A 19809-nucleotide genomic window follows, 5' to 3' on the forward strand; every position below is an offset into this window, starting at 1 on the left:
GATATCGCCGTCGTAAGATCGAAATATCGTAAGTTGGTCCATCGTTAGTCGGGGACTGCCTCTATGTTCAATCTAGATTTGAAGTTTTCGTGACTGCATGATCCATACTCATTTGTTCTTTCGGTAAAGTCACGTGGGTAGAAAATCAAATCACGACGTTTCGATAGCAACACAAGCAATCATCGTCAGGTGGGAAAACCACGGCAATAATTATTTTTTACTCCTAACCAAGTAAAAACCCGAACTGCTTTATAGTGTCGATTTAAAGCTTTCGTGACTGCAGGGATTCATCTTCTTGGTTCTTTTGGTAAAGTCATGTAGAAAGAAATTAATAAAATAAAACATGTGACTTTACCGAAAGAACTAAGAAGATGCTTTATAGTGGTTGTCGTGTATCATATCTGCCGGGTACTACTACTCCACGCAGCACTCTCTCTCCCCAAAACCCCCCCACCAGAGGTCGTAACCGGGTACCCGATACCCGTACCCTACCCGATACCCGGCTACCCGTACCCGGCCGGGTACGGGTACCCGTTTGCGACCCTGGTGCGGCCGGATACTGGTAGGCCGTGAGTCACTGGCGAGTCACCGTTTATCACTCATTTCCCAACGTCTTGTCTCTTCTCACAATTCAAGTTCCTAGAATCAACCCACCCGCGCCTGCAAAATGGCTTCATCCCAGAGGTAGCGATCGGGTACCCGATACCCGTACCCTACCCAATACCCGGCCGGGTACAGGTAGCCGGGTATCGGGTAGGGTACGGGTACCCGTTCGCGACCCTGGTCCGGCCGGGTATGGGTACGGGTAAGGGATCGAAACCCGTTTGCGACCTCTGGGGGCCAGACATTTGTGACGAGGGGGGGTGGGGGTTGATAAATGTGACGTCACATCAAAATGCGCAACTTTAAATATAGACATGTTCTACTTAATTAAATAGACTTTTTAATAAATGTTTCTCCTACAACATCAGAGTGCAGCGCCACATTAAATACGCGCGACAATGACGATAGTTTAAAGCGATTTGAAACATGTTTTATTTTGGGGGGGGGGGGGGCTGAGCTGTGTGACGTCATATTTGAGGGGGGGCCTGACTTTTTGTGACGCCGTGTGACCGAGGTGGGGGGGTCAAAAATCGTCCAAAATCGCGTGACGTCATTTATGGACGGCCCCCATAACCAGTGGAGATTTTTTTTAACCGGTCCTGAGCCACTCCTACATCGACTCGGCCTCAAATGCGTACCCGGTGCGGTGTGCTAACATCGACCACCCGCTAACAGCACTTTCCCCAATAGTCTGTGAAGGCTATACCGGGGGGGGGGGGGGTTTGTATGTATACACACACACGTGGCCGATTACACAGATTAAAGGTCTCTACACAAGTAGCAGTGAAAGTTCACAAATTTACGTGTCTGGTTTATTGTGTTTGGTTACAATTATTAAAATCTCGTAAATTACAGGGCGTTTCAGAAGGGTGGACCGCATCTGCTTTGAAATTGGGTGTTATGTAATTTCTGTACGATTCCAATCATTTTCGATTTAAAGCTTTCGTGACTGCAGGGATTCATCATAATGAAAGAAAAAATAATTTCATAAATCTCACGTTTCGGCCACAACGCAAGCAGCCTTCCTCAGGTGACAGACCTGCTTGCGTTGTGGCCGAAACGTCGTGAGATTTTTTTTAATTATTTCCCTTCTACGTGACTTTACCGAAAGAACCAAGAAGATGATTCCAATCATTTTTACACGCTTCTATTTAACTTACTTCGTCTGTTGTATCCTCAAAAACTAAATCTTGTAACTCAAATTTTACACACTTCCCAATGTGCTACGGACTGCAAACTTGGTATAGCTGTCATACTGATGACAACCCGATATATCATAAACAATCAAAAACACATTTTAAACATTTTACACGCTTTTATTTAACTTACTGGATGTGTTGTATCCAAAAATCTTGTAACTTAATTTCAACCGTATTCGCAATGTCGTATCGAATGCAAACTTCGTATAGGTGTGTCATACTGATGACAATACTATATTCTATCATTAAAAAGAAATATTTTTTAACAATATTTTTTACGGCTCTATTTGTCCACGCTCAACTGACGTTGCCTGTAAATCACCGCAGTCCCTTACGTCACCGCAATCCTCGTGGAGACACGCCCCAGGGGCAGGGCATGTGGAAGGAGGGGATGGGCGATGGGTGAAGGGTCAGCTCGGACAGTACATTTCATTAAAGCGCGTTTTTAAAAAAAGTATATTTTAACTCACTGTTGTATCATCAAATATTGTAACTCAATTTTAACCCACTTCCCAATGTGGTATCGACTGCAAACTTGGTATACTTATGTCCTACTGATGGCAATACTATATTGTATCATAAAAAATTAAACATTATTTTTTATATGTTATGTTTCGGCTTAAGTCTAATTGTCCCCACGGTCGACTGACGTTGGCTGTAATTGGCCACGGTCCCTTACGTTATGGCAAGCTTCGGGGCCACTTCCTGGAGTTCTGCCATTACTAGAACATTTCATAAAAGCACGTATTAAAATAAGTTTTTTTTCTTAATTACTTATTTATAGTCAAAATCGCCAAATTTGCAGAGCTTCGCTGCAAGTACAGGGAGAGACAAGGGGTGAGGCAGCGACGCGCTCAGCCTCCCCTCTGATCGCGCAACCCCTCAGACACTGGATGGAACGCGGGCAGTAAGGGCGTGCCTGTTACTATCTCAGCATGTCACCAATGGAATGTTTGTAGACCCCTTCATTACATGTCCTCGCCTTCCATAGTCCGGGTAACTTAGTTCAAGTACAGTAGAACCTCTGGTCACGACCATAATTCTTTCCATAACTTTGGTCGCAACCCGATTTGGTCGTGACTCGAACCTAATTTCCCCATTGGATTGTATGTAAATACGATTAATCCGTTCCAGACTCCTACGAACTGTATATTTTTTAAAGATTTTTAAGTACAAAAATAGTTAACTATGCCATAGAATTCAGTGTAATAGTAAACAAAATGTAAAAACATTGCATAACACTGAGAAAACCTTGAACAGAGAAAACTAACATTGCCGCGACAAGGTTTAGAATCATTCAACAAGATTACTGTTTCGTCTGCTACATCAGTCGGTCGATTCTGAGAGAGAGAATATTCGTATGAGCAATTCATGTTTCTATTGAAAGTAAGTTAACAGTAATATTTGGGTACAGTATTGTTTTTGGAAGCATTCACCGTAATATCGTATGAACGTTTACTTCACCGCATCATCGTATGAATGACGCGAGAAGAGATTAACGGGTTCTTTTGTTAGCGATTTACGTACTCAGCGCTTTCGCTCTCGAAATTATAGCTTGAATGAGGGGGGAGGGGTATTACTACACTTACAAAATGTATATCTTACTAGGAATTTTATGTAGCAAAAGATATATACTTAACTGTTACGCTTTGTGTAATTCAACAACAAAAATGGCGCGGAAGGGGAAATCGGTCGCGGCCATGTTTGATCGCCACCCGAGTATGTGTTCGTGACCAGATTAAAAAATTGTTGTAAATGTTTTGGTCGGAACCCAATTTGGTCGTGGTCAGAAGCGTTCGTGACCAGAGGTTCTACTGTATGTGTATAAAGATACGTAGGCTTGCTGGTCTCGTCATGAAACTGCAATGAAAAAGCACCAGAGGAGGCAGCTATCACATCTGCCTCACTGAGGGGGGGCGTGTCAGACACGCCCCCCCTCGGTGAGGCCACGCCCCCGGTGCCTCCCCAGCCACTGACCTCACCCCATGTCACTGGCTCCCATCCATCGCGTTCAGTGTTAATTACCGAGGCTCACAAAGCCAGACTCAGGCTCCCATAGGCTTCAGTTTAATCACTGAGGCTCACAGAGCCAGACTCAGGCTCCCATAGGGTTCAGTGTTAATTACCGAGGCTCACAAAGCCAGACATATGCTCTCATAGGGTCCAGTGTTAATCACTGAGGCTCACAGAGCCAGACAAAGGCTCCCATAGGGTTCAGTGTTAATCACTGAGGCTCACAGAGCCAGACTAAGGCTCCAATAGGCTTCAGTGTTAATCACTGAGGCTCACAGATCCAGACTAAGGCTCCCATAGGCTTCAGTGTTAATAACTGAGGGTCACATATCCAGATTAAGGCTCCCATAGGGTTCAGTGTTAATCACCGAGGATCACAGAGCCAGACTAAGGCTCCCATAGGGTTCAATGTTCATCACTGAGGCTCACAGAGCCAGACTCAGGCTCCCATAGGCTTCAGTGTGAATCACTGAGGCTCACAGATCCAGACTCAGGCTCCCATAGGGTTCAGTGTTAATCACTGAGGCTCACAGAGTCAGACTGAGGCTCCCATAGGCTTCAGTGTGAATCACTGAGGCTCACAGAGCCAGACGAAGGCTCCCATAGGGTTCAGTGTGAATGACCAAGGCTCCTGGTGAGATATCTACCCAACCCACAGATGCACCAAGACTGGCCGCTCTTACCCTGCAGGTTGAACCTAGGATTTCCATGTTCTACTTCACATTATTTTCATTAAAGGCCTGTGACAAAGGTGCATCCATTGGGAGCGACATCGTCTCAAGCTTACACATCTAACGGGTCTCCATTTGACTTTGTATTATCTAGGAAGTCCACCCATACCTCCACTTCCACAAACTGCTGTGAGTTGCCTCGCTCTGCCTTACAGTCAGAATTCCCCTCCTGCTTCACGTTGCTTCCATCGATGTGAAGGTCCCATTTTGGAGTCGAATCTTCATCTTCACATTTTACCTTCACTTCTTCGCTCTTCACCGTCACCTCTTCACATTTCACAATCGCCTCTTCAAATTCCGCCTTGATACCTTTAAAAGTGCCCAAGCTGGGATTTTCTTCCGGTACTTGTTTCATGAGGGATGGGATCCTTACGGCACTTTGACTTTCACAAGCTGATTTTTGACTCCACTCCTTGTGGATCTTCTGATGCTTCTGTGTTTTCTGGTGTCCTTTAAGATGTTGTGACCGTGCAAACGCCTTCCCGCACAGAGTGCACCTGAAGGGTTTCTCTCCTGTGTGTATTCTCTGGTGTGTTGCAAGATGTTGTGACCGTAAAAATGCCTTTCCACACACACTACACTTGAAGGGTTTCTCTCCTGTGTGTGTTTTCTGGTGTCTTGCAAGACCAGATGACTGTGAAAATGCCGTCCCGCACAGAGTGCACTTGAAGGGTTTCTCTCCTGTGTGTGTTCTCTGGTGTATTGCAAGATATTGTGACCGTAAAAATGCCTTCCCGCACAGAGTGCACTTGAAGGGTTTCTCTCCTGTGTGTGTTCTCTGGTGTTCTTGAAGATGTTGTGACCGTGCAAATGCCTTCCCGCACAGAGTGCACTTGAAGGGTTTCTCTCCTGTGTGTGTTCTCTGGTGTATTTGAAAAGTTGATGGATCTGCAAAAGCCATTCCACACAGAGTACACTTGAAGGGCTTCTCTCCCGTGTGTTTTTTCTGGTGCCGTGTCAGACTTCCAGTTCGATCCGTGCTGTATGCACGCTGATCCCATTGTTGCCTTGCCGTACCGAGCCGCGCCGACTGCCTGTGCTCCATCAGACCAATTCTGCAGAGGAAGCGTCAGAGGAAGCGACAGCTGCAGACAGAAAATACCATCTACACGGCAGTAGAGGCACAGAGGAATGAATATAAGCTTATATATGTACACAATCTTGATTTGAAGCTTTCATGACTGCAGGAATCCATACTCTATGGTTATTTCGGCAAAGTCACGTAGGTAGAAATAACATGAATGACGTTTCGCACGCAACACAAGAGTTCATCTTCGGGTGAAAATCGCGATAGCCGAGATGTCTGCTGTGATTTATTTTAATACACGCTTTCATTTAACTCCCTCTGTCTGTTGTTGTTGTCATTGTTGTCGTTGTTGTATCCTCAAATCTTGTAACTCCATTTTAACCCACTTCCCAATGTGGTATCGACTGCAAACTTGGTATACTTATGCTATACTGATGACAATACTATGGGTCTAATTGTCCACGGTAAACTGACGTTGGCTGTAATTGACCACGGTCGCTTACGTTATGGCAAGCCTCGGGGCCACTTCCTGGAGTCGTGGAGTTCTTCCATTACTAGTACATTTCATAAAAGCGTGTTTTTAAAAGGGTTTTTAAAAATATTACTTATTTCTACCTACGTGACTTTACACGTATAGACGTGTTAGTCACACATGACTAACACGTCTATACGTATTCATATATTCATGATAGAGTTAAAAAGTTTCCCAAATTCATCACACGGGCTGTTATGGCGCACTATGAGAGGGCAAATGGTCATAAACATTCCTGGAAGCCCTCGTATCTTCAAAATGAATGTTAACCCAAAACTCCAAGCACACAATTTTGGCTGTCTGGCTACAAAATGAATATTCATAAGAGCTAAATTCAGCTGACATAGCAAAGGGTGTTGAAAATAATACTACTTGTGTTATGCATAAATTCACGTTCAATCGCAACTTAGAGGTGTGAAGCCAGGCTCAGATTTCCTTGAATGCTGGGATGAACAGATCTAACGTCACAAATTTCCCTTTTATATATAGATAACCCCGTGAGCCATGCGGCTCTTGACTCGGGGGCAACTGCAACAAACAAAAACATGAACAAGAAACATCTTAAAGTGACTACACGCAACAGAAAAATCCAGTTAAAAACAGTAGAAAAAACACCGTATTTCAACGCTATGTGCAAAAATCCCAGTGGGATGCAAGTCAACAAAAACAACCATAAGACAATTTAGATTAAAGTTATCAGGCTAACTCTGTACTACCACAAACAAACATGGCTAAACCAAAAGTTTTCAATGCTTCCTCACTCCACCAAATAATTGAGGATGAAATCAACATAACCGAGTTTGCGTGTCTCCCTCTCTCTCCGTGGTGGCGTGGATTTTCCTCCGGATGCCCCTCCACATTTAAGAGTGAACATCAGCACGCGTTTAGAGCCTTTGACCGATAGTCATTTCCACACGTTGACAAAGCCCACCTTTAAATTTTGATTTAAAGCTTTCGTGACTGCAGGGATTCATATTCTTGGTTCTTTCGGTAAAGTCACGTAAAAGGGAAATAACAAAATAATATAAATATAAAACAACAAATGCACTCACGAAAGCTGCAAATCATAAGAGCGGTAACAGCAGCACAAGTGGGCTTGGCCTGGTTACATAAAATAGAAACTGAAGTTGTCCTCGTGTTGTAGTATTTCCTGCAGTCACGAAAGCTCCAAATCTCTCATTGCCATGCTCATTTCTCTACCCCCCCTCTCTCTCAGCCCCCTTCTCTCTCTATTTAAGGCCTCAACACACAGGTGTTGTCTTTGTGTGTGTCTATGTGTGTGTCTCTCTCTGTGTCTATGTGTTATCTCTATGTGCCTCTCTCTGTGTCTCTCTGTGTGCCTATGTGTGTGTCTCTCTGTGCGTCTCTGTGGTGTCTCTCTCTGTATGTCTATGTGTGTGTTTTTCTGTGTGTGTCACTGTGTGTCTCTCTGTGTCTATATGTGTCTCTGTGTGTCTCTGTGTGTCTCTTTCTCTGTTTGTGTCTCTGTGTTATCTCTCTGTGTGCCTATGTTGTGTGTCTCTCTCTGTGCGTCTCTGTGGTGTCTCTCTCTGTGTGCCTATGTGTGTCTCTCTGTGTTGTCTCTCTGTCTATGTGTCTCTCTGTGTGTCTCTCTTTGCTTATGTGTGTCTCTCTCTGTGTTATCTCTCTCTGCTTGTGTGTCTGTGTGTCTCCGTGTCTGTGTTTTGTTCTCTCTCATATTTAGCAATCTTTCTCATTCATTTGTTCCTGATGGTGATTGCTCGTGTTGCAAAGGAGACGTCGTATGCTATTACTTAATTATTTTTTTGTTCCTACGTGATATTACCGAAAGAACCAAAGAGTATGGATTTCTGTACTCACGAAAGCTTCAAATCATAAGAGCGGTACAGCAGCTCAAGCGAGCTTGGCCTGGTTACATAAAATAAAAACTTAAAGTGTCCTCGTGTTGTAGTATTTCCTGCAGTCACGAAAGCTCCAAATCTCTCATTGCCATGCTCATTTCTCTACACCCCCCCCCCCGTCTCTCTCTGCCCCCCTCTCTATTTAAGACCTCAACACAGAGGTGTTGTTTCTGTGTGTGCTTATGTGTGTGCCTACGTGTGTCTCTGTGTCATCTCTCCCTGTGTGCCTATGTGTCTCTCTCTGTGTCTCTGTGCGTCTCTCTCTCTTTGTGCCTATGTGTGTCTCTCTCTGTGTCCCTGTGTTATCTCTCTGTGTTTATGTGTGTCTGTCTCTCTGTGTGCCTATGTCTGTGTCTATCTCCGTGTCTATATGTGTCTCTTTCTCTGTCTCTCTCTCTGTGTGCCTATGTGTGTCTCTCTGTATCTGTGTTATCTCTCTGCTTGTGTGTCTGTGTGTCTCCATGTCTGTGTTTAGTTCTCTCTCTAAAATTTAGCAATCTTTGGAAGAACGTTAATAAACCAGGTGGGGTGTTGACTGTTATTTGAGCCGACTCGCTGTGTTGTGTTGTATTGCATTGCATTGTAGTTCTAAGTTTATTTTATACCTACGTAACTTTACCGAAAGAACCAAAGAATATAGTTCTAAGTTTACAAGCTTTGCTTTCTCATTCATTTGTACCTGATGGTGATTGCTCGTGTTGCAAAGGAAACGTCGTATGCTATTAATTAATGTTTTCTTTCTACGTGACTTTACCGAAAGAACCAAAGAGTATGGATCCCTGCACTCACGAAAGCTCCAGATCGTTTAACCGAGATAATTATTTGTTTTTTTTCGGTAAAGTCACGTACGTAAAAAATGTAATTAAACGAATAAATTATTAAATATTTTGTAGTATTAAAAATATTTTTTATAAAAAAAGTTGTATGAAAAATAAAATATGAAAAAAAACCTAAAATAAATGAAACTCAATACATTTTGTTGTTTTTCATTTATGAAAAAAAATTGGATAAAAAAATATGAAAAAACTAAAATGAAAAAAAAACCACCACATTAAATTGGTTGTTTCTTCATTTATTGTATTTCTGCTGCTGTCACGAAAGCTTCCAGATCAAGTTGAAGCGAGAGAATTCAAGCAAAGGCCTTCAGGCGAGGGCAGGAGGCGAGGCCCCGCGTGGCTAGGCCCCACGTTGTAATGTTCCAACCTGGACATGGATTCCCATACTCGCTGCGACTCAATTGACATCCCTACGAGAGAGAGGCTCTACCTTGGTAAACAACAACAACCACCACCACCACAACCACCACCACGATGAAAATCTCTCACCTCAGATTTCAACGGCAGCTTCTGGTTACCTCGTGACGTTTTGGCGGCAGCAGGATGTGACGTAAAATTCACTTCCGGGGTACAAGACACGCCCCCAACGAGCGGGGCTGGGTAACTGAATAACTTATTCGAGAATTGAAGCTTTCGTGAACTGCAGGAATGACTCAACTCGTTGTACACTCATTGGCTCTTTCGGTAAAGTCACGCATCGAGGGATGATGGGGCGTGGGTGCTGAACTTGTCGCAATAAAAAAACAAACTCGCGACGGCTTTTAACGAATATATTGTTAATTTTATTTCATTTCTTTACCGAAATAACCAATGAGCAATTCCTGCAGTTACCATGCTGAGATCCTAGATTATGTTAATGAGCCGAGGGTCACTGGGCGTAGCTTTGCCCAAATAAGGATTGTACTGGAACAGACATCGGCGGTGACCATGCAGGGGTGACATGACGTCACTAGCGAGGCGCACCGCCCCCCGCGGCTTTTCACACCGATGAGGTAATGCTTAGTAGTGACGTCAGAGAACGGGAGTCAGAGTTCAAGTTTTGCGTATAGGGGCCGTCCATAAATGACGTCACGCGATTTTGGCCGATTTATGACCCACCCTCCCCCCTCGTCACACAGCGTTACAAAAAGTCAGACCCCCCTCAAATGACGTCACAAAGCTCTGCCCCCCCCCCCCCCGAAAAAACACGCTTCAAATCGCTTTAAACTATTGTCATTGTAGTGCGTATTTAATGTGGCGCTGCACTCTTATGTTGTAGGAGAAAACATTAAAAAGGCGTTGGAAAGGGGCTGTCCATAAATGACGTTACGCACATAGAGGGCGGGGGGGGTCAGACATTTGTGACGAGATGGACGGCCCCTAACCCCTCAAAAAAACCTGTATTAAGGTTGTAAGAAGTGGGGGGGTGGGTTGTTGTTATTTTTTGTTTAACACACAAGAGCCCCCCTCCAGTGGAAAGGCCCTTCCCGCCGGCAGTGCTGAACGCGAGCAACTTTCGGGGGTTGCGCCTTGTCCTGAGGGATCCGAGAGGCCTACGTCGGGGCCTACGTCGAGGCCCACGTGGGGGCCTACATAGAAGCCTACGTCGGGGCCTACGTCGAGGCTACTTCGAGGCCTACGTCGGGGCCCACGTGGGGGCCTACGTGGGGGCCTACGTCGGGGCCTACGTCGAGGCCTACGTGGAGGCCTACATAGAGGCCTACGTCGGGGCCCACGTGGGGGCCTACATAGAGGCCTACGTCGGGGCCTACGTCGAGGCCTACGTGGAGGCCTACATAGAGGCCTACGTCGGGGCCCACGTGGAGGCCTACATAGAGGCCTACGTCGAGGCCCACGTGGGGGCCTACATAGAGGCCTACGTCGGGGCCTACGTCGAGGCCCACGTGGAGGCCTACATAGAGGCCTACGTGGAGGCCTACATAGAGGCCTACGTCGGGGCCCACGTCGAGGCCCACGTGGGGGCCTACATAGAGGCCTACGTCGGGGCCTACGTCGAGGCCCACGTGGAGGCCTACATAGAGGCCTACGTGGAGGCCTACATAGAGGCCTACGTCGGGGCCCACGTCGAGGCCCACGTGGGGGCCTACATAGAAGCCTACGTCGGGGCCTACGTCGAGGCCTACTTCGAGGCCTACGTCGGGGCCTACGTCGAGGCCTACTTCGAGGCCTACGTCGGGGCCCACGTGGGGGCCTACGTGGGGGCCTACGTCGAGGCCTACGTGGAGGGTGCTCGTCAATGGAAGCAGAACAATGAAGCTGATGGGCCAAACATCTCGCCTCTCCACGTCCACATCACGCAACTATTCGGCCTCGGCGCCTCCAGGCCGCACGCCCGCTGCTGCTCTGCTGTAGTACACACAGCTGCGGCTGCTTCGTGTATGACTCCTGCAACTGCAGTTGGGTCGGCTGCAGCTGCTACAGCAGCTGCAACAACAACAGCAGCTGCAACAACAACAGCAGCTGCAACAACAACAGCAGCTGCAACAACAACAGCAGCTGCAACAACAACAGCAGCTGCAACAACAACAGCAGCTGCAACAACAACAGCAGCTGCAACAACAACAGCAGCTGCAACAACAACAGCAGCTGCAACAACAACAGCAGCTGCAACAACAACAGCAGCTGCAACAACAACAGCAGCTGCAACAACAACAGCAGCTGCAACAACAGCAGCTGCAACAACAACAGCAGCTGCAACAACAACAGCAGCTGCAACAACAACAGCAGCTGCAACAACAACAGCAGCTGCAACAACAACAGCAGCAAGATGGCGGCGGCGTGTGCGGCCGTGTGTGCGTTGTGCTGCATGGGTGTGGGCTGTGGGTGAGAGTGGGTGAGGGTGAGCTGCGTGTGAGTGAGCTGTGTGTGTGTTTAAATTTAGTGTTTTAAAGATGTCAATTCACCTGCTGTGTATCTTACTACTGTCCCTCCCGGCCATATCTAGTGCCACACTCAACTCTACAAACGGCTACCCGCGTTACTTCGCGTCAATACTTATTGCTAAATTTGCCACTACACCTAATGAAACAACTTATAGACACTTCTACACTCCATCATTGTATCCTTTTAAACCCTATCTTTGTCCCATTACTTCACCAGCACTCCTTCCAAACTTCATTCTGCTCTTAAAAATAACACCATCTGCGAGCTGCTGCTATTCGTCCAAGGTTCGTCGCTCTTCATCCTTTCACAGAAAATACCTGTGCAAACTATTAATTCTACTTTTCTTATTTCTGGGTGGTATTGAGCTTCATCCTGGCCCAAATGTAAAGAACTCATATAATTCTGTAGATTTTTCTGGCAGAAAAGGTGTTGGTGTTCTACATGTCAACATCAGAGGGCTTTTGATTAAATTAAGTCAACTAAAACTAGAAGTAGCAAATCTTGACCCGGACATATTTTGCCTAACAGAAACATTTCTCACTCCTGCCGTCAATGACTTGCAGATTACGATTGACAACTACAACCTTTTTCGGCTTGACCGAGGATCTAAAGGAGGTGGAATTGCCATCTATGTTCGTAATACTATTGCATGTTCACCAGCTCACTCCTTGTTTAAAAAATGTTGCTTTGAAGGTCTGGCTCTCAGAATAACTCTCCCTAATAATCAACACATATTGGTAGTGTGCTGCTATAGACCGCCTAGTGGTAAGGATGTTGAAGCTGCATCTGCACTGAGAGAGCTTCTTGGGGGCCTCCCTAAAGGTGAAATAGTTTTAGTGGGTGATCTAAATTGGAATTGGCTAAACCCGCCGGCCGTGGCCACAAATTTTGCAGATGAATTTAACCTGTTTCAATTAATAAATGTCCCCACAAGACCCAACCTAAAAAATCCGGGACAGTCATCTCTGCTTGACGTCCTATTGACAAATGCCCCTCACAATTTCGCACTGACTGGTGTTCTAGGTAATAACCTTAGTGATCACTCCTTCATTTTTGGGGTGAGATCATCAGCCAGACACAAAGCCCCCCCTAAATTGGTTGAGAAGCACTCCATGAGACACTTCAGCATACAGGCATTTACTAATGATGTGCTTCACTCGGATATTGACAAGGTCTGTGATATTCCAAACCTGACTACGGCTTGGGAGACCTTCAGGTACACGTTTCTACAAATTCTTAACAAACATGCTCCGTTGGTTAAATTTAAAACTAAAGGCAATCGTCCACCATGGTTTGATCCTTTGATTACAAAACTCATGAAAACTAGAGACAAGGCTTGGGCATGTGCTCAGAAAAGTAATTTGGTTAATGACTGGCTAGAATACAGGATTTTAAGGAATAGATGCGTCAAAAAAATACGGCATGCAAAAAATGACTACTTCTCTTCTACTCTCCTTGAATCTCATGGAAATGCCAGGATTTTCTGGAAAACAATCAAATGTATCGAAAAGGCATCCAAAACAGATCATCTGCCCGTTCAGCTTAACCGAAATGGGGAATATTTTTCAGATCCCCAAAAAATAGTTGACAATTTTAACCTTCATTTTTCTGAAGCTGGTACCCTATTTGATAATCTATTGGGAGTCACCCCTGCTCATGCAAATTCCTACACCCCTATCCAAACATTAAGCGAATTTAGTTTTCAGCCAATCCACGAAAGTAATGTTCTGAAACAACTGTCCTTCCTCAAAGGGTCCTCCTCTACCGGAGCAGATAGTATTCCCGTCTTTGCTCTACTAAGTGTTGGTCACCTAATATACAAACCTATAGCCCATATTTTCAACCTGTCCATCAAAGAAGCATCAGTTCCTCTAGAATGGAAACATTCCTATGTTCGTCCACTTCACAAAGGGGGCCCTAAAGATGATCCAAATAACTACCGACCTATCTCAATTTTGTCCCCGTTGATGAAAATTTTTGAAAAATTATTGAACTACCAAATTATCAGTTTCCTGTCCGCCAACAATCTATTACATCTAAAACAATCTGGGTTCCGAAAAAAATACAGCACCACATCTGCTGCATTAGACTCTATGAATCACATTTACAGTAGCCTTGATAATAAGCAGTACTGCGCCTGTCTTTTTCTTGACTTGTCCAAAGCTTTTGATACAGTAGACCACAACATCCTGCTTAGTAAAATAAGTTGCCTCGGTTTTTCCGAAAATACAGTAAAATGGTTAAAAAATTACCTCTTTTCTCGCACCCAAACTGTATTCACAGATGGTTGGAGGTCAAACAGTGTTAAGATAACAAAAGGGGTTCCACAGGGTTCCATTCTCGGCCCCCTCTTGTTCTCTCTTTATGTAAATGACTTGGGCACTGAACTGGATTATTCCAGGGTAAATCTTTTTGCAGATGACACGGTACTAATTACTGCTGGCCGCTCTCCGGATGACGTGATTGCTAAGCTCCAGAGTGATTTCAACAAACTACAACATCAGCTAGTTGCTCTTAAACTAGTCCTAAATCCTGCCAAAACCAAGGTGCTATGCTTCTCACCAGGACTAAAGCGGGAAGTTATTTTCCCCAAATTACATTCCTTAAATAATGATCAAATAGAGCAAGTTAAGATCTATAAGTATCTTGGGATCATCCTGGATTCAAAACTGAATTTTGAAGATCACATTGATTATATTGGGAAAAAGACAAAAATTAAAATTGGTTTTCTATATCGACACAAGCACTGCTTCCCCCCTATGTTCCGTTTGGAATTGATTAAAGCTACCATACTGCCTCTACTTGATTACTGTGACATTGTTTATAAATCAGCCCCAAGTACTGTACTGAAGAAGCTTGACTTAATGTATCACTCGGCCTTAAGATTTGCATTGAACTGCCCATATAGGACTCACCACTGTGACCTCTACATTGGGTCAAACTTAACATCTCTGAATGTTCGACGGCTTGTGCACCAGATCTTATTTATTCATGATGTACTTGCAAAAGAATCTGCAGATTACCTGCTGGATCTCATCTCTGTTTCAAAGAACAAATTTGACCTAAGGTCTACACTCATTTACCAGCTTAATATTCCCTATTGCCGTACATATACTGGAGGAAGGGCCTTTACTATTAATGCCCCCAGGGTCTGGAATGCTGTTGCCAATAAATTGAAACTTGAGTCACTACCTATGAGATCTTCACTCAAAACTGCTCTAGAGGAGTTGTACACCCCTAGCTGCCAGTGCTATTCAGTGACCTAAAATAAAATGTTTCGCTCCGGATGATCGCTACAAAGTATGACCTGTGTTTTGATTTAGTGTGCTGATCTTAAAGGTGGAGTGACTCATGCAGCCAGCTATGGCTGCAGGGTTTTGGTAGTACATGTTGTTTATGCCATTTATTGTGAAAATTCTGTCACAGTTCCTATGATTGCTTTTTCATTGCTTTCATGGCTTTATTTTGGTGATTTCGAAAAGTGTATTGGTTTAGCCATGTTTGTTTGTTGTAGTACAGAGTTAGACTGATGGCCTTAATCTAAGCTGTCTTGTGGTTGTTGTTGTTGTTGTTTGACTTGCATCCCACTGGGATTTTTGCACACAGCGTTGGTGTACGGTGTTTTTTCTGCAATATTTTGCTGTCTTTTCTTGGATTTTCTGTTTGCACTTAGTCACATATTCACTTTAAGATGTTTTTTGTTCATGTTTTTGTTTTTTGTTTGTTGCGGTTGCACCCGATTCAAGAGCTGAATGGCTCACAGGGCTATACCTAATAAATGAACTTGAACTTGAACGAGGGGGGGTGGGGGTTGAGAAATGTGACGTCACATCAAAATGCGCAACTTTAAATAAGTATAAACACGTTCTACTTAATTAAACAGACTTTTTAAATAAAAGTTTTCTCCTCCAACATCAGAGTGCAGCGCCACATTAAATACGCACGACAATGACAATAGTTTAAAGCAATTTGAAGCGTGTTATATATTATTTGGGGGGCAGAGCTGTGTGACGTCATATTTGAGGGGGTTTGAATTTTGTGACGCCATGTGACGAGGGGGGGGTCAAAAATCGTCCAAAATCGCGTGACGTCATTTATAGACGGCCCCCATAACCAGTGGTGATTTTTTTTTGAACCGGTCCTGAGCCGCCCCTACATCGACTCAGCCTCAAATGCGTACCCGGTGCGGTGTGCGAACATCGCCACCCGCTAACAGCACTTGCCCCAAGTCTGTGAAGGCGATACCGGGGGCATCTTTGTCTTTGTATGTACACACACACACGTGACCGATTACACAGCTTAAAGGTCTCTACACAAGTAGCAGTGAAAGTTCACAAATTCACGTGTCTGGTTTATTGTTTGGTTACAATTATTAAAAACTCGTAAATTACAGGGCGTTTTAGAAGGGTGGACCGCATCTGCTTTGAAATTGGGTGTTATGTCATTTCTGTACGTTTACTTCACCGCATCATCGTATGAATGATGTGAGAAGAGATTAACGGGTTCTCATGTTAGCGATTTACGTACTCAGCGCTTTCGCTCTCTAAATTATGGCTTGAATGAGGGGGGACGGGTATGACTACACTCACAAAATTAATCTTACTAGGAATTGTATATAGCAAAAGTTATATACATAACTGTTACGCTTTGTGTAATTCAACGAAAAAATGGCAAGGGGAAATTGGCCGCGGCCGTGTTTTATCGCCATCCGAGTATGTGTTCGTGACCAGATAAAAAAATGTTGTAAATCTTTTGGTCGGAACCCAATTTGGTCGTGGTCAGAAGCGTTCGTGACCAGAGGTTCTACTGTATGTGTATAAAGATACGTAGGCTCGCTGGTCTCGTCATCAAACTGCAATGAAAAAGCAACAGGGGAGGCAGCTATCACATCTGCCTGCAGACACGCCCCCGGTGCCTCCCCAGACACTGACCTCACCCCATGTCACTGGCTCCCATCCATCGCGTTCAGTGTTAATTACTGAGGCTCACAAAGCCAGACTCAGGCTCCCATAGGCTTCAGTGTTAATCACTGAGGCTCAGAGCCAGACTAAGGCTCCCATAGGGTTCAGTGTTGAGTCACTAAGGCTGACAGATCTAGACTAATGCTCCCATAGGCTTCAGTGTGAATCACTGAGGCTCACAGAGCCAGACGAAGGCTCCCATAGGGTTCAGTGTGAATCACCGAGGCTCCTGGTGAGATATCTACCCAACCCACAGTTCCACCAAGACTGGCCGCTCTTACCCTGCAGGTTGAACCTAAGATTTCAATGTTCTACTTCACATTATTTTCATTAAAGGCCTGTGACAAAGGTGCATCTATTGGGAGCGACATCGTCTCAAGCTTACACATCTACCGGGTCTCCATTTGACTTTATATCGTCTAGGAAGTCCACCCACACCTCCACTTCCACAAACTGCTGTGAGTTGCCTCGCTCTGCCTCACAGTCAGAAATCCCCTCCTGCTTCACGTTGCCTCCATTGATGTGAAGGTCCCATTTTGGAGTCGAATCTTCATCTTCACATTTTACCTTCACTTCTTCGCTCTTCACCGTCACCTCTTCACATTTCACAATCACCTCTTCAAATTCCGCCTTGATACCTTTAAAAGTGCCCAAGCTGGGATTTTCTTCCGGTACATGTTTCATGAGGGATGGGCTCCAAACGGCACTTTGACTTTCACAAGCTGATTTCAGACTCCACTCCTTGTGGATCTTCTGATGCTTCTGTGTTCTCTGGTGTTCTTTAAGACGTTGTGACCGTGCAAACGCCTTCCCGCACAGAGTGCACCTGAAGGGTTTCTCTCCTGTGTGTGTTCTCTGATGTGTTTGACAATTTGATGGATCTGCAAACGCCATTCCACACACACTGCACTTCAAGGGTTTCTCTCCTGTGTGTGTTCTCTGGTGTTGTGCAAGATGGTGTGACTGTGAAAATGCCTTCCCGCACACACTGCACTTGAAGGGTTTCTCTCCTGTGTGTGTTCTCTGGTGTTTTGCAAGATCCCATGACTGTGAAAATGCCTTCCCACACACACTGCACTTGAAGGGTTTCTCTCCTGTGTGTGTTCTCTGGTGTCGTGCAAGATGGTGTGACTGTGAAAATGCCTTCCCACACACACTGCACTTGAAGGGTTTCTCACCTGTGTGTGTTCTCTGGTGTTTTGCATGTTGTTGTGACTGTAAAAATGCCTTCCCACACACACTGCACTTGAAGGGTTTCTCTCCAGTGTGTCTTCTCTGGTGTCTTTGAAAAGTTGATGGATCTGCAAACGCCATTCCACACAGAGTGCACTTGAAGGGCTTTTCTCTCATGTGTTTTTTCTGGTGCTGTGTCAAACTTCCAGTCCGATCCGTGCTGTATGCACGCTGATCCCATTGTTGCCTTGCCGTACCGAGCCGCGCTGACTGCCTGTCCTCCATCAGACCAATTCTGCAGAGGAAGCGTCAGAGGAAGCGACAGCTGCAGACAGAAAATACCATCTACACGTCAGTATCGAGGCACAGAGGAATGAATATACGCATATATATGTACACAATGTTGATTTGAAGCTTTCATGAATGCAAGAATCCATACTCTATGGTTCTTTCGGTAAAGTCACGTAGGTAGAAATAACATAAATGACGTTTCGAACGCAACACAAGCGTTCATCTTCGGGTGAAAATCGCGATAGCTGAGATGTCTGCTGTGATTTATTTTAATACACGCTTTCATTTAACTCACTGTCTGTTGTTGTTGTTGTCATTGTTGTCGTTGTTGTTATCCTCAAATCTTGCAACTCCATTTTAACCCACTTTCCAATGTTGTATCGACTGTAAACTTGGTATACAGTGAGGAAAAAAAGTATTTGATCCCCTGCTGATTTTGTACGTTTGCCCACTGGCAAATAAATTATCAGTCTATAATTTTAATGCTAGGTTTATTTGAACAGTTAGAGACAGAATAACAACAACAAAATCCAGAAAAACGCATGTCAAAAATGTTATAAATTGATTTGCATTTTAATGAGGGAAATAAGTATTTGACCCCCCCTCAATCAGAAAGATTTCTGGCTCCCAGGTGTCTTTTATACAGGTAACGAGCTGAAATTAGGAGCACACTCTTAAAGGGAGTGCTCCTAATCTCAGCTTGTTACCTGTATAAAAGACACCTGTTCACAGAAGCAAGCAATCAATCAGATTCCAAACTCTTCACCATGGCCAAGACCAAAGAGCTCTCCAAGGATGTCAGGGACAAGATTGTAGACCTACACAAGGCTGGAATTGGCTACAAGACCACCGCCAAGCAGCTTGGTGAGAAGGTGACAACAGTTGGTGCGATTATTTTCAAATGGAAGATACACAAAAGAACTGTCAATCTCCCTCGGCCTGGGGCTTCATGCAAGATCTCACCTCGTCGAGTTGCAATGATCATGAGAACGTTGAGGAATCAGACCAGAACTACACGGGAGGATCTTGTCAATGATCTCAAGGCAGCTGGGACCATAGTCACCAAGAAAACAGTTGGTAACACACTACGCCGTGAAGGACTGAAATCTTGTAGCGCCCGCAAGGTCCCCCTGCTCAAAAAAGCACATATACATGCCCGTCTGAAGTTTGCCAATGAACATCTGAATGATTCAGAGGACAACTGGGTGAAAGAGTTGTGGTCAGATGAGACCAAAATGGAGCTCTTTGGCATCAACTCAATCGCCGTGTTTGGAGGAGGAGGAATGCTGCCTATGACCCCAACAACACCATCCCCACCGTCAAACATGGAGGTGGAAACATTATGCTTTGGGGGTGTTTTTCTTCAAAGGGGACAGGACAACTTCACCGCATCAAATGGACGAAGGACGGGGCCATGTACCGTCAAATCTTGGGTGAGAACCTCCTTCCCTTAGCCAGGGCATTGAAAATGGGTCATGGATGGGTATTCCAGCATGACAATGACCCAAAACACACGGCCAAGGCAACAAAAGAGTGGCTCAAGAAGAAGCACATTAAGGTCCTAGAGTGGCCTAGCCAGTCTCCAGACCTTAATCCCATAGAAAATCTGTGGAAGGAGCTGAAGGTTCGAGTTGCCAAACGTCAGCCTCAAAACCTTAATGACTTGGAGAAGATCTG

General features: G+C 44.9%; 1 protein-coding gene across 1 annotated transcript in view; it reads right to left on the reverse strand.

Moving 5' to 3' along the window:
- Window positions 1-1387: 1387 nt before the first annotated feature.
- LOC144739496 (uncharacterized) overlaps window positions 1388-19809 on the reverse strand; it is a 33689-nt gene continuing 15267 nt past the window's right edge. The window contains exons 3-4 of the mRNA XM_078622449.1: window positions 17457-17969; window positions 1388-5434 (exon numbers count right to left, since the gene is read on the reverse strand). Of these exons, the coding sequence (XP_078478575.1) occupies window positions 4599-5434; window positions 17457-17969 (1349 nt within the window). The 3' untranslated portion in view covers window positions 1388-4598. The remainder of the gene's footprint in view (window positions 5435-17456; window positions 17970-19809) is intronic.

This window comes from Lampetra planeri, unplaced genomic scaffold (genome assembly GCF_965212315.1).
Source record: "Lampetra planeri unplaced genomic scaffold, kcLamPlan1.2.h2 scaffold_153, whole genome shotgun sequence".
Classification (NCBI taxonomy): Eukaryota; Metazoa; Chordata; class Hyperoartia; order Petromyzontiformes; family Petromyzontidae; genus Lampetra; species Lampetra planeri.